We start from the raw sequence: 16,241 nt of genomic DNA, 5'->3' as shown, positions 1-16,241 counted from the left end.
ATATTACCGGAGACGAGCCCTTCATTGTAGGCAGCGGTGCGTGATCTCAGAGCGTCACGGATGTTTTTATCCACCCACGGCTTCTGGTTGGGAAACGTTCGGATGATGGGTCTTTCTGCTGTGTCGTCCGCTAGTTTCCCGATAAATCCCACAACCGCTTCTGTAAACATGCTGATGTCATCAGAACTGTTGAGTTTTCGACAGTTCTTTTTTTTTATTGCAATTATTGAAATAAAAATTCAGTCTTAGTGGCGAACAAACCATAGACCATGTGCTTTCTCATGTAATCTCTTAAAAGAATATACGTGCATTTGTATGTATAAACAATGTATATAGTGCAACACTGAGGTTCTGGATGCAAAAGTCCCATTCATATTCTCCATAGAAATTTTGATTATTAGCCATAATGTAACCATATAATGTAAACTTAGCATGAAAGATCGTGAAATGATGGTATGTGCTCCTGTAGAAAACACATATCTGTATTATTTCAACCTTACTTTACCAAAAAAGCATTTTACTTGCAATACCAAGGAAAAAAACTACTCTGCCCATAATCCTGTATTGAAACGGCAATGCCTCTGCTTGGTGGAGGTTACTGTTACCATGGAGATGTTTAAACCTATGAAGATCAGGTCAGTTAGTGAGAGCAAAATTTCAGAAATGGCGAGACTGGTGACTCCACTCAGGAATGAAGGACTGTACCATACAATAATGTCCTCATACATGGATCTCATTTGTCTAAGAAACAAAAATTAGGTAAAAAAAAAAAAAAAATCTGGTAAATCTTTGTTTTTATATTCTTCAGGTCCCAATCAGCCCAAATAGCAAAGAAAAATTTAAAATGCATGCCATGAAAGAGTTCGGGTCTTAGGAGGTTAAGGCATTATGGGAGGCATACTGTTTACACATTTGCCTAACAAGCAAACATTCATGAGTCAATGAGCCCTTCTGAATAAAAGAGCAACCAACAACAGCATCTATGTACACGGTCCTGTACCTTCAACTTTTTCTTTTTTCAGTTTTTATTTTATTTTTTTGATCCACATCAAATCTTTTTTTGCTCATGATTCACCCTGTAGCTTGTAGGTTTGGTTCAAGGCTTAAAATTTTTTATGTAACGATATTCTGAAATGTCACACGAATGGGGAATTCACTTCTGAAACCAGAGCCCTTAAAGTGGGTTGTCACCGTTGCCGTCTACAATTCAGCCCAAGCGGCCTGTGTTTATCTCAGTAATGAACTGATAACCCAACAGCAGTTAAGATGATGGTGTTGAGTTGTAATTAACACGTCAGTAGTCAGTGAGAGGGCACCCTATCATGGCACCATACTGGAATTCACTGAGATACTGAGAACAACCTATTGTTTCACAAATGTTTGTAGAAGAAATCCACATGCCTACGTGCTTGATTTTATACAGATGTAGCTCAGGTGGTAGAGCGGGTCACCTACTAACTGGAAGGTTGGAGGTTTGATCCCAGTCTGCTCCAGTCTGTATTCCAACCCCATGTTGCCCCATTGCATTGGTGAATGCATCCATCTCCAATGGATTGTATGAATGCTAGTAGTAAGCACTTGGAAACAGCATAGAGTAAAAAATAAAATGGCTTGTAAAGCGCTTTGAGTGCTCAGAGTAGAAAAACACTATATAAGAACCACTCCGTTTACCATTTGCCATCTGGCTATGAAAGCGATTGGATGAATACCTGATTGAGTGAATATCTTCGGCAATATAGTGTCATAAACATAGACTTACATTTGTTTATGTAACAGAACTGATAACTCACTGGAAAACAAAGGGGTTAAACCTAAGAAAGCTGTCTAAGGTGCTTCTAAGGCCACTTTTGTACCCCTGGCTGCAGCAATGATGTTAAGAAACCAAGGATGTACTATCCACTTTCACACTGTCTGTCTTTAAGCTGTCATTGTTTCCGGGAAAATCCACCTGTTAGCTATACTGTTTGGGTTTGTAAAGCACCTTATAAATGAGGACTGTCAGGGGTGACCCAAAGGGTCTGGGGGAAGATGCATATTTTTGAACTTTTAACTGTATATTTATAAGTTTTAGTAACTACTTTTGTGTTTTAGCCACACAAAACTAGTTAAAAAAAAAAAACAATTAAATTATAGAAAAGTTCCCGTTTTTCATTGTCTGCTATAGAAATTTCAGTTTAAAAAAAAAAAAAAAAAGAATTTTAAACAAGTAACTGATACTTGTTTTTATAAATATGGGGCAGTCTGGGCAATGAGCCACCAGCACTTTTTCTGTAATTTTACACATTTATCATGTAGAAAAACTGAGGTGGACTGTTGAAATTATGCTTTTTAAAAAATTTTATATTAATATATCTCTGGGATTAAATGTGTAGTTAAATGTCTTTATACGGACAGAAAGGGGAGTTTCACTTGTCCAGCTCACTTTGATGTAAAGTGGGCTGGGCAAGTGAAACTCTCCTTTCTGTGGCCCTCATTGTAAAATGATATTCTGAACTCTAGATGCTCAGAAAATCTTTTTCATACCAAGTGTCTTAAAATTGTGGTCCTCAACATGGTCCTCTCATACTGCATTGTATTTTCAAGAGAACTGTTTCTGTTATATAGTCCACTCTCTTTAGAATAGAAACTCCTGTTGCTATAATGCAATAAGCACCACATACTGCAGCCTCATAATTCCTGTGCAGTTTAATAACAATCGGCTTTGAAAAACTAAATATTACAGCTTTCATAAATGTAGGATTTGTTACATTCTTCTGTTTCTGCATGCAAATTAGTCTGGTTACTCATAAGAGTTTCAATGAATGCTGACATTTTGGTTCAGATATTGTATTTTAGTAAAACATACTAAATACCAAACTAATTCCTACAAACTGAGGAGCACAAAAGCTCCCCCTCTAGCATCCAGTGTTTTGTAACTGTGCTTCCTCCCTCTGTATGTGTTGCAGAGGAGCAGTTTATCAATGATGGGAACCTTGTGGAAGCTCGTGAAGCTGCTGAGGAGGATCTGCTGATCGTTCACACCAAACGCTACCTCAACAGATTAAAGGTAGCCTTGCTTGCTTTATCTCACCCATAGTGCAGCATCTATCACTTTGACTGGCATCATTTTTCTTCCATCTTTCCTGCCGTAACACATGAATTTAATCAAATTCATTTGACATGGAGTGTCACCTCACTGGAGTGGATGAAGTCTGAACCTGTATGCGAGGTTAAGACATAGTGACTGATGTAATCGGGCTCACCTCAACGCATAGCTTGGATTCTGAGACGAATCTCCTGAACATGTTTTAAACTTTATACAAAACTGGAGTTACCTGCAGTGAGAGGTTGCAGACAGGGCTGGGTACACTTGCGTTCCTATGACTCGGTGCTGGTATGTTGGGTTTTTTTCCCCTTGTTGTATGAGAGTGCTGCTCCCCTATAATCAGCGCCTGCTCCCCTACCCGTACTGTGCTCCGTGCTGACTGTCATCTGTGGCAGTTCAGACGGCTATTCTCAAGTGCACATGGCACCAGGATGCTCTAGGTTGTAGGTTGATGGATTTTGTAATCAAATTGTCAGATTTGCAGGTGAAGGTGGGAGCAGAGCTGTCAGCTGATTACCACCTGGTGATGAGTTGGATCAGATGGAAGTGAAGGCGTTGGGAACATTGTGATGTTCCTGGGGTTTGTGGGATTTGCCCAGAGTTCCTTAAGGCTCTGGATGCTGTAGCTCCGTCTTAGATGATGTACCTCTGCAACACGTGGAAGCTGGGGACAGTGCCTCTGAATTGGCAGACTTGGGTGACGATTCCCCTCTTCAAGACAGGGAATCAGAGGGTGTGCACAAACTTTAAGGGGGATCAGTCTCCCCTTTGAGATGGTTCAGGCGTCTTACTAGGATGTCTCCTGGAGGTCTGGGTATAGTGTTTCAGGTGTGTTCTACTGGGAAGAGGGCCTGCTTGGATAAACTGTAGAGATTACGTCTTTCAGCTGGCTTGGGGATGTCTAGCTTTCCACTGCATGTGAACTAGAGGAGATTGCCCAGGAGATGGAGGTCTAGCCTCTACTTTGACTGCTGCCCCTATAATCTTTTCACCCTAACCTGCTGCACATTAGAGCAGGGCGATATGACCAAAAATATTTATTACGATATACATTTGAAAATTTGCGATAACGATATAACTGACGATGTAATTGACACTAGACAAAATACTTTACAACTCCACAACTTTATTAGTGCAAAAAAAAAAATCTATGTATTTTCACTTAAACAAGCAGCTGTTTTTTATGTGCATTAAAGTTATATAAAAATTTAACAGTGCAAATTCCTTGCTGACAGTTTGACCAAAAGGCATTTCCAGTGGAAATTGGCCGACATATCCTCAGCATAACCATGTATAATATCAATTCAATTCAATTCAATTCAATTCAATTCAATTTTATTTATATAGCGCCAAATCACAACAAAAGTCGCCTCAAGGCGCTTCATAGATACAGAGAAAAACCCAACAATCATATGACCCCCTATGAGCAAGCACTTTGGCGACAGTGGGAAGGAAAAACTCCCTTTTAACAGGAAGAAACCTCCGGCAGAACCAGGCTCAGGGAGGGGCGGCCATCTGCTGCGACCGGTTGGGGTGAGAGAAGGAAGACAGGATAAAAGACATGCTGTGGAAGAGAGACAGAGGTTAATAACAGATATGATTCAATGCAGAGAGGTCTATTAATACATAGTGAGTGAGAAAGGTGACTGGAAAGGAAAAACTCAATGCATCATGGGAATCCCCCGGCAGCCTACGTCTATTGCAGCATAACTAAGGGAGGATTCAGGGTCACCTGGTCCAGCCCTAACTATATGCTTTAGCAAAAAGGAAAGTTTTAAGCCTAATCTTGAAAGTAGAGATAGTTTCTGTCTCCCGAATCCAAACTGGAAGCTGGTTCCACAGAAGAGGGGCCTGAAAACTGAAGGCTCTGCCTCCCATTCTACTTTTAAATACTCTAGGAACAACAAGTAGGCCTGCAGAGCGAGAGCGAAGTGCTCTAATAGGGTGATATGGTACTACAAGGTCATTAAGATAAGATGGGGCCTGATTATTTAAGACCTTGTATGTGAGGAGCAGGATTTTGAATTCAATTCTGGATTTAACAGGAAGCCAATGAAGGGAAGCCAAAACAGGAGAAATATGCTCTCTCCTTCTAGTCCCTGTCAGTACTCTTGCTGCAGCATTTTGGATTAGCTGAAGGCTTTTCAGTGAGTTTTTTGGACATCCTAATAATAATGAATTACAGTAGTCCAGCCTGGAAGTAATAAATGCATGAACTAGTTTTTCAGCGTCACTCTGAGACAGGATATTTCTAATTTTAGAGATGTTGCGCAAATGGAAGAAAGCAGTCTTACATATTTGTTTAATATGTGCGTTGAAGGACATGTCCTGGTCAAAAATGACTCCAAGGTTCCTCACAGCGTTACTGGAGGCCAAGGTAATGCCATCCAGAGTAAGAATCTGGTTAGATACCATATTTCTAAGATTTTCAGGGCCGAGTACAATAACCTCAGTTTTATCTGAATTAAGAAGCAGAAAGTTAGCGGCCATCCAGGTCTTTATGTCTTTAAGACATTCCTGCAGTTTAACTAATTGGTGTGTGTTATCTGGCTTCATGAACAGATAGAGCTGGGTGTCATCTGCATAGCAGTGTAAATGTATGCTATGTCTTCTAATGATGCTGCCTAAGGGAAGCATGTATAATGTAAACAGAATTGGTCCTAGCACTGAACCCTGTGGAACTCCATAATTAACCTCAGTGTGTGAAGAGGACTCTCCATTTACATGCACAAATTGGAGTCTATTAGATAGATATGATACAAACCACTGCAGTGCAGTACCTGTAATACCTACAGCATGTTCTAATCGCTCTAATAGGATATTATGGTCGACAGTATCGAACGCTGCACTGAGGTCTAGCAGGACAAGCACAGAGATGAGTCCACTGTCAGAGGCCATAAGAAGATCATTTGTAACCTTCACTAAAGCTGTTTCTGTGCTGTGATGAGCTCTGAAACCTGACTGAAACTCTTCAAATAAACCATTCCTCTGCAGATGATCTGTTAGCTGTTTGACAACTACTCTTTCAAGGATTTTTGATATGAAAGGAAGGTTGGAGATTGGCCTATAATTAGCTAAGACTGCTGGGTCTAGAGATGGCTTTTTGAGTAAAGGTTTAACTACAGCCAGCTTGAAGGCCTGTGGTACATAGCCGACCATTAGAGATAGGTTGATCATATTTAAGATCGAAGAATTAATCAATGGCAGGACTTCTTTGAGCAGTTTTGTAGGAATGGGGTCTAAAAGACACGTTGATGGTTTGGAGGAAGTAATTATTGAAGTTAACTCAGAAAGATCAATTGGAGAAAAAGAGTCTAACTTAACATCAATGGTACTAAGAGTAGCTGTAGATAATATTACATCTGTGGGATGATTACTGGTAATTTTTTCTCTAATGATAAAAATTTTATTTGTGAAGAAGTTCATGAAGTCATTACTAGTTAACGTTAAAGGGATGGTTGGCTCAACAGAGCTCTGACTTTTAGTCAGCCTGGCTACAGTGCTGAAGAGAAACCTGGGGTTGTTCTTATTTTCTTCAATCAGTGATGAATAGTAAGATGTTCTGGCTTTGCGGAGGGCTTTCTTATAAAGCAGCAAACTATTTCTCCAGGCTAAATGATGATCCTCTAAATTTGTGACACGCCATTTCCTCTCCAGATTACGAGTCATCTGCTTTAGGGTACGTGTTTGAGAATTATACCACGGAGTCAGGTACTTCTGATTAGAGACCTTAGTTTTCACTGGAGCTGCAGTATCCAGAGTCGTACGTAGTGAGGAGGTGAAATTATTAACAAGATAATCGACCTCTGTTGGGGTAGCGTTCAGATAGCTGCTCTGCTCTGTGTTGGTACAGGGCATTGAAGATGATAACAGTGGGTGGATTATATTCTTAAACTTAGTTACAGCGCTTTCAGAAAGACATCTACTTTGATAAAATCTACTCTCCACCGCTGTGTAATCAATTATTGTAAATGTAAATGTTATCAGGAAATGATCAGACAGGAGAGGGTTTTCAGGAAACACTGTTAAATGTTCAGTTTCTATGCCATATGTTAAAACAAGATCTAGAGTGTGATTAAAGTGGTGGGTGGGTTCTTTTACATTTTGAGAGAAGCCAATTGAGTCTAATAACAGACTAAATGCCATGTTGAGGCTGTCATTTTTAGCATCTACATGGATGTTAAAATCACCCACAATAATTATTTTATTTGAGCTCAGAACTAAATTAGATATAAAGTCTGAGAAATCAGACAGAAACTCTGTGTAAGGCCCAGGTGGACGATAGATGATAACAAGTAAGACTGGTTTCTGAGTTTCACAAAACTTAAAAAGAGGTTATACACACACAATACGGTAATATTATGTTGAAGCACAGTACGTATCACTCCGCCAGGCTCCTGCCTACGACAGCCGTAATGCTCCGACAATCCATCAAGCAGTGCGGCTTCGTCGCTTAGCAAAGTCGTACTAAAACATGTGACAGATTTTTGAGCGCCGTGTGCCACATAAAATCGTTTCAAGGTCAGTAAACACAACCAGAATTCATACATAAGGCACACGGGATTATAAGGGGCACTGTCGATTTTCAGAAAAATCAAAGGATTGATTTTAAGTGTGCAGTATTTTCCAAAAAACACGGTAATAACGACGGCCCGCTAGCATGCGCTACCAAAAATAGTGCTTTGTTGTGTATCTGACGGGCGAAAGCTAAACCAGTTCCACACCACTGAAGTTGCAGCATTTTTCGCCCTTCTCATTCTCCGTCACCGACATGCTTTTTCCGCCATGTGTGCATGAAAACAAAGGCACTGCACATGTGCGTTTTACCCATATTCTGTCGCGATATTTCATTTTCTTATTGTTGACCAACATTATACCGGTGTTACCATGAACGGTATGATATGGCCCAGCCCTACTGCACATCTTTTCCAGCTCGGTCTCTCTGCCTAACTAATCAATGCAAGCCCTTTTCCCTTCTTTGGCAACTCTTCTGTAACACCTGTTGCTTGTCTTAACTCTTTCCTGAACTCTATGCAACATTCTTTCTTCAACTTCCACCATTTAATCCTTGGCTTCTCCTCTTGCAGTCTGCTCTCTCTTTCACCTTCTGCATAAGATGTAGTCTCCTCCACTCTTATACATTACTCCTGTTTTATCCTTTTCACAAAATCAATCACTATTTTTCTATTATACTTTTTTTGTCTCTTTAACACCATACCTTCCCAGCACCTCCTCATTACTTCTGTTCATGTCCACTGAAGTCTGCTCAATTTGCAACTGTCACACAACCAGGTGGGTGACAGTCTCTAATAATAATAATAATAATAATAATAATAATGGATTGCATTTATAGAGCACTTTTCAGGGCCCTCAAAGCGCTTTACAATTCCACTATTCATTCACTCTCACATTCACACACTGGTGGAGGCAAACTACAGTTGTAGCCACAGCTGCCCTGGGGCAGACTGACAGAAGCGAGGCTGCCATATCGCGCCATCGGCCCCTCTCTATCACTTCATCCATCTTATTTCAGAATTTTTCTTTCTCTTTCTCTCCAGTCAGTTATCAGTCACCAATCAGTCCTCATCTGATTAATCCTTTGTCCTCAGGGAATATCATGTCACGCATATTAACAACATGGCAAATCTCCTTTGAGCTTTTGTAATTTTAATTTATCATCTAGAGGGACTGATTAGCGTCTACATTTATTTACCTTTCCCTGAGTGGATTTGGGAATTTTAAGCTGTCTGTGGATGTCAGGAATGCTGACGTTTCATTGTAAAGCTCTTCTAGTAGAGTGCCTGCTACAGAGGAAGCAAAGCTGATAACAGTATTTCTGTCACATTCAGAGGCTTTGTATTTATTCTGTTTTCCCTCAGCTGCCCAAGTGAGGTGCAATAGCTTTATTCTTTACTGTCGTTTTTTCATGAGAATTCAAGCTTCAGCCTAAACCCCCTGGCAACATTATTCTGTTTTTCTCCACCTTTATATCCACATCTTTTTTACCTTTCTTTTTTTGCTTTCAGTTGAGGGCAACTTAGTTTTGTTTGTCTTGTGACAGATGGCAAAGAAAAAAACATCTCTATACCGCTCTAATTATGTTCTGCTTCCATTTAGTGGTCTCTGGTGGTGGCAACCATCACAGAAATTCCACCTCTCCTGTTTCTGCCTAATTTCCTGGTGCAGCGGAAGGTGCTAAGGCCTTTGCGGACCCAGACAGGGGGAACAATAATGGTAGGTATCTGACACCCTCATTTCCTCTTCATGCTTGTGGCTGATAATGACATGTTATCTAGCCTCATTTGTCAGAAGTAGAAATAGACATGGTGTCCTGTAGTGTACCACCATCACATAATGATGAGATCCACTCTTGGCTCCGTTTACTTTTATCAACTAATACGAGTGCAGCAGAAACGTTACAGTTCACACCCACTGCACTCAGCATCCAGCCAGCACAATGAGGTTCTTCCACAACAAGGCCTTGAATTTTCAATGACCTTAAGTTGAACTCCAGTTGCCCACTTTAGTAGATAATCTGCATATGGTTTTAGTGTGTGTTTTACAAAAAACATCTAGATGCATGAAATAACTGTACAGTACTCAGCAGAAAATTCCAGGAGGAGGACAACACTGCCACATTCCAGCACACAGATCACTGTTCTGCAGTAAAGTGCAACGCTCTTTAAGTTTTTAGTTGTTTTTTCTTTTGTAAGGTTCTGGCCTGTTGCCGACCATATACTGCTTTATCTGGCATGGAAGACTGTGCTTACACAGGGCTATTTTTTATGTAGCTGCAGAATCTACAGATGACATTTAGTACTAACTACAGAACCTGAGATGTTCACATTGTTTTATTACCTTTAGAAACTTTACATTACCTTCATGTTCAAGCTCTGTGACAATTTTGTATTAACAAAAGGGTTCCTTGAAAAGACTTGTGCAGACTTTGCTTTAAATTGATGCTTTCTGTAAAAGTTGTGAATTCAAAGGAAATAAAGGTTCTTGTTTTGTTTAGTCTTGTGAGGGTGAATACTTCCAAGGGAAAGCAGCCTAATAGAAAACCTGTGTTAAATATATATATTTCATATATAAAAGCTAATCTCTGTGGCGACAGAGTTTTAGGGGGAAGATGGGTTTTCTTTGTTGAACATATCGTGTGTTTGCACTTTTAAATGGAAATACTCTTTCATGTGTTTTGGGGAATGGTTACTTAAGTTGTTTTAAGTAGGATGAACAGTCTATGTGACTTTATTTGAAACGTTTGTTGTGATTTACTTCTTTAAATCTGTAATGGTTATGTAGAAAGTTTCTTCTTTAAAATCCTGTTAGCTGTCTGTGTGAGGCAAATTGGTTTGAAAACATTAATATTTATATCCAAGTTTATCTGGAACGCATTCTTTCTGTCTGACAGGCACATAAAAGCTAAAACTCATATTGACACATTATTTCTCTTGGATTTATATCCTAATATTTTTGGCTGATCTGATTGTTAAGAAAATATTAAATTGAAAGGTGAGAGTCCAGTGGAAATCATAAATCCTATAAATTGATAGATTTTTCTCATGTAGTTTTTAGGGGAGCATAGGGAGAAACTGGAATCTGGGATCTGCCTTTTGGAGCGTTCTTATTGAAAATGGAGAAATAGAGAATAAGAAATAAATGGAGTACAAGAAGACCTAAATGAACCTGAACTATATGCCCACTGTAATGCAAACAACGCATATCATATGGTTTTCTCAGCATACGCTTGATAACAAATGTATTTTCTCTCAAAGACTGGTCATTCTGGGCCTGGTGGTCGATGGGACTGAGGAGAGTGGTGCACATGAGATTCGAGGGCTGTTGTAAAATATGCCTGCTACGCTCTGAAACAGAGTGTTCTTGTTTTCCCCAGACAGAGTGGAGTGTTACGCACACACTCTGTCCATGGCCAGACTGTGTGCATACATGCAAATTTGTGTTATTACTCATCCATCAGAGAACCATACTGGCATTTACACACAATCTCCCCAGGTCACATCTCCTCTCATCAGCTCTCACACATGCTGGTCTCTAGAAGAACATGGCAGAGCAGCCACTCTTGTCTTTTCCAAGAGAGAAATCGTGACCTACCACGGCCTTATCGTTGTTTAAAAAAAAAAAAAAAACGTCTAACTGACGACATTTTGACCGCCAATACTTGAGAAAATTTTGAGTTTGAAGATTGAAACTACTTTCCTAAGAATGCCCTTTATTTGTGAAGCGGCTTAGATAAATAAGCCTTTAGTATGTTTTTTACTAAAGGCTAAACCAGGAGTGCAACCAGGCCCAATTAATGTCTTCCTGAGGTGTAAGCAGGCACACCAGGAAGAAACTAATGAACTTGAAACGCTGCCTGTCTCACGTTTCTTAAGAAAGCTGCTCTCAGGAGTAGATTTGGATCAGTGAGGATCTGCAATGAAATCTCCAAAAGGAATTGTAAATATTCCTCTTACATTGGTATTCTGCTGAATAATTCTTGGCTTCAGATATATTAACTTTTAAAGATTTTAGGTTTTTGGAGGGTAGCACTCTTTAGTCCCACTTTCTTTATTTCTTTTTGTTTGACTTAAACTTATAATATCCTGCTGTACACCACAAGCTGGTCTGTGTGGCTTCGGGTTTTTGTTCCATGACACCGTGACAGGGCTCCCATGGACAAGTTGTTTGAAAACCTGTCACCTTTTAATTACACGTCACTGTTGAAGTCTCAGCAGAGCAGAGCGTTTCTCATGGGACAAAGTCGGAGCACTAAAGGAAAGAAAAGAAAAGAGCACGAGTCCACTTTATTTTTCCGGTTAACCCATTAACTTTGGCAGTAATTAAGTCTGTTGTTGTCCATATGCATATTTAGAAATAGTACATGTTTTACATAGTTAGAAGTCAGATTCACTAGTGGTACTTACTCGTTTTTAAATCCGTGCCATGCACAGAAAACCAGCATTAGAATGCATCACTTTGCACCTTTTATTTGTTGTTGTTTTTCAGTCAACATGAATCAGTTCATGGTGACTGCAGGAGCCACTTGAAGATTCCTGTTGCATTCTGTAGTTTTATTTTTTTAAAAGGTCATTTTCCTTTCAGGGGATTTTCTGTCTCTGTCAACCAGAAAGGATCATTTATACATTTTTATGGTCACATAAAGGCAACTGAACTGAAATATTGTCTCTTTCACAGGCAGGAAAACTTGCTGTTGAGCGAGGGTGGGCCATAAACGTAGGTGAGTTTGCAATATATGCACTGATCCATGCATCAATAATACGTCTATCTGCAATCAGCTGATATATGTTTAGCTTTGATATGGGAAACGGTTTACCCCACACTCTTCACCTCCCTATAGAGCCTAGCTATGGAGGTTTCCATGAGATAGTGGTGTCACATGCCAGGTTTCCAGTGTCTTCAGCATGCAACAAAAGCCTTCATTTCCCACAGTGGTATTTGTATGCAGTCTTTGCATATAGCTTAAATTAGGTGGTGAATTATTATTATTTTTTATTTATTTATTTATTTTAGTAAAAAAAGAAAACTAACAGCACCAGCTGCTAGAATGGGAAAAACTAAACAAAACAAACAAAAAAAACACCCAATTATTTTCATTGGTTTGGTTGCAAAAAGTTCCGTTTTCTATTTGGAATTTATTTATTATTTATTTGGACGCGATGTTTGGTTTCCGCCCTATTTTTTGTTTTTCTTTCCCCACTTAGCACAAATACGTTTTTGAATCATTTGCAAAGGGAATGCTCTGTGTTAACGAGATGCTATAAACTCTTCAACATCAGCGTCTGTTTCTAGTAGCTGTGAGTGAAACAGTGTTCAACGTAAAGTAGAACATGCTGATCAGTTTCCTTAGCTGCTTATCGCCTAGAGGAGGAGTGGCGCAAACATAACACTCGCCAGACATGGACTGTATTTTTCGCATCATAAGGCGCGTTAAGCAAAACAAAACAGTCAGACAAGTCAAATTTTATTCATCTCATTCTTCTTGCTTCCTCCACTTCCGTACCATTGATTCATTAATGCTGAATTCTCTTGCAGCTGCTCTATTCCCATGTTGCAGTTTATTAATGACTAACCTCGTATTGTTCTCCTGACTGAAATTTGGTCCGTTTACAGCATCCTGCCATGCGATTGCATTTGTCTCTAACCATCAGGAACTCTCTCGTTAACTTTTATCGAGTGGAAAAAAGTTGGCGTTCATCCTCCAGCTTCACTATGTTTATGTGATGCTAACATAGCTGTGTGCTAGCAATCATGTAGCACATCATTATATACCAGCTAGTCCAACTTCAGTAACCCTGCAAAAGTCACTGCTGTTTAGTTTTCTGTCTTCATTTATGTTGGAAGTGATAGCAGAGCTGTACGTTTGAATTTTTTCAAAAATCTCTGTCAGAACTAGAGATGGACCGATCTGATATTACGTATCAGTATCTGTCCGATACTGACCTAAATTACAGTATCAGATATCGGAGAGAAATAAAAAATGTAATCCGATCCATTAAATATCACAAAAGCACCTCACAAAACTTGCGACATAACGTATCCCAGCTCATAACCTTAGCACGTCGGAGCAGTATGCGTCTCGTGATAGAGCGGCTGTAGCGTGTGAGACCTGTCGGCAGTCTGGTTGAGCATTTGGAGCCTCGCTGCGTGCTTCCAAACTGGCATTTCATCTCCGAGAAAGCTATCCCAGAGAAATAAAGCAAGTGTGTAAGTTCATCTCTGAATGTTAGTAAAGCTTAACAACCGATATATGGAGCGACTGCCTCTTCTCTCTCCCTCCCTCTCCTGCTGCTACTTCAATCATGAAACTGATCAATGATCAGCTGATCGGCTTTTCTGTCGCGACTCCCGTCTCTCTTGTTTGTTTATCGCCCACTTCGCGCCAGAAAGAGGAAACCAGTGGATAAACAACAGCCGCACGTTTAAGCTTGATAAACTGTTGTTGGAATTTATTGAATATTACTTTCTACACCAGGATCCTTTTCTATGCAGCTGACGGCTGGTAACTGTGCAGGGGCGGATCTAGCAAAGTTTTGCCAGGGGGGCCGATAGGGCATGAACAGGGAAAAGGGGGCACAAAAACATACTTTTTTTTCTAATTGTCATGTCTAGCTTTTAATAAATAATTATCTGAATCTTACAACCAAAGTTTTCATCTGATGTAAAATGTATAGAAGTCCATTACTGTATATAGTAACTATTAAGTCAAATTTATAACCTAGAAAGCTACAGTACTTTTTCCTTTGCAATTCTGTTGAAGAAAGATGTTGAATCTATTTAATTATTGTAAAAAAAAAATTTGACTTCTGTGCATTTTTTTTTTTTTTTTCTTTTTACACATGCTTTAAATTAAAGTCGATTACGTCAATTAAGCATGAGTGTGGAGGGTGGGGGGTGGTTCCCTATTTTGTTTTGTTTTTGTTTTTGCTGGGAGTTTGCAACCCTATTAGTTAGGTTGTTTTATATTTCCACTAAGTACTCTTTAAAATACCAGAATAGGGAGGATGGTGCAGGTTTAAGTTTATTAGATTGATCAGTGTTGCTGAACTATGAAATATTTTGGGTGCAGTGTATTTTTGCATACAGGTGTAACAGAATAGCTTTAGTGTTGCTTTGTTTAAAACTTGAGTATGAACTTATACAAAATGCAGCAAGATATTTAAAAAAATACATAATTCATACATACGATGCACCGCTGTCGATTTTTGAGAAAATTAAAGGATTTTAAGCGCGCCTTATAGTGCGGAAAATACGTTAGCATTTTTACAAGTGCTACTGGTCTGCCATTTAAGCAGCAGCCAGCTAGAGTCAGGTATATGTACACATTGCTTTCCTGGATATTCTGTTTCACAGCAGCTAGTGTCTCAGCTTAAATAAATGCGTTTGTTTGACTCTGTGATGAAGTGTCAAACAAATAAATTGCTCAGTTAAGCGGCCACAATGTTTTCATTTGGGATTTTTTGTTGTAAACTTTGCTGCAGGCTCACAACAGAAACATGCCGAGTGTATGTATATAAAAGTCATTCATAAAGACAATGACATTAAAGTGGACATGAAATACTACATGGAGCCCTGGTTTTAAAAAACTTAAACTTAACCTCCTAGGATCTGGCGTCCACAAATGTGGACATCACATTTTGGGTTGTCTAGACCAAAATACTACATTTTTGCTCTACAAGGGCCTGATATCCACTTATGAGGACATTACACTGCCACTGTTCTATTGAAATTTTGAACAAATATGCTCATATGTGGATCTCATTTTTCTCAGAAACAAAAATGTGGTTTAAAAAACAAATCTGGTAATTCTTTGGCACCTGATGACTGTAAAAACAATCAGCCCAAATATAAGTAAGAGAAATAAGAGAAATTAAAAATGCATGCCGTGGAAGATTCCGGGTCTTAGGAGGTTAACATTCTCAGTGAAGCTGGATTTAAGAAATAAGTGCTTAAAATTTTTAGAACTGCATGTTGAAAAACCAAAGAAACCAACAGGTTTGAGCCTGTTTTGAGTGAGGTGACAGGTGGTTCACTGAAACAATAAGCTAGAGTCAAAAAAACTGGGATTTTTTTTCCCTCTTCTGGCCGTGTGTACCGTGCAGCACTATTTTATGCAATAAAACAGCATTTCTTTTCCCAAACACACCTGAACAGTTCACAAAATAATAGGTCAGCACATGTGCATCACACCACAACTATAACTAATACATAGAAGACCTGACTAAACTAGAAGTGATCATTTTAAAATCTGTTTAAAATGTATCTAATCAGAGCTGATTGTTAATTAAACCTACAAATCTGTAATATAAGCTTAAAAAATACATGTATGCAATTCTTAAATGAAATCAACTGATTTAAGCAGAAATCGTGAGACTCATCTGTATGAAGGAGCAATTTGAAAAGATAGGTTTGGAAGCATTTAGTATTGACTGTAGGACCTCTTAATAAATTTGAAAAGAAATAAAACTCTTAGGACTCTATATTAGCATTTTATTCAAGATCTTGTTATTCAAGATCTAATCTCATTTTTCGGTGGACCCTGGGGCCTTCTTTTTCTGTTTTAGGCCCACAGCCATGAGGAATCTTTTCCACGATGTATTCTTCTTTGTTTTTCCTGGGAGATTTTCTAATGGACCAG

General features: G+C 39.2%; 1 protein-coding gene across 1 annotated transcript in view; it reads left to right on the top strand.

Annotated features, from left to right (window-relative positions):
- hdac11 (histone deacetylase 11) overlaps positions 1-16,241 on the top strand; it is a 58,236-nt gene that overhangs the window by 3,494 nt on the left and 38,501 nt on the right. Inside the window, exons 4-6 of the mRNA XM_084927432.1 lie at positions 2,946-3,046; positions 9,203-9,319; positions 12,281-12,323. Of these exons, the coding sequence (XP_084783558.1) occupies positions 2,946-3,046; positions 9,203-9,319; positions 12,281-12,323 (261 nt within the window). The remainder of the gene's footprint in view (positions 1-2,945; positions 3,047-9,202; positions 9,320-12,280; positions 12,324-16,241) is intronic.

This window comes from Perissodus microlepis, chromosome 5 (genome assembly GCF_051167445.1).
Source record: "Perissodus microlepis isolate ML-2025 ecotype Zambia chromosome 5, ASM5116744v1, whole genome shotgun sequence".
Classification (NCBI taxonomy): Eukaryota; Metazoa; Chordata; class Actinopteri; order Cichliformes; family Cichlidae; genus Perissodus; species Perissodus microlepis.
Note: the sequence above shows the minus strand (reverse complement) of the source record. Positions and strands in the feature narration are given on the sequence as shown.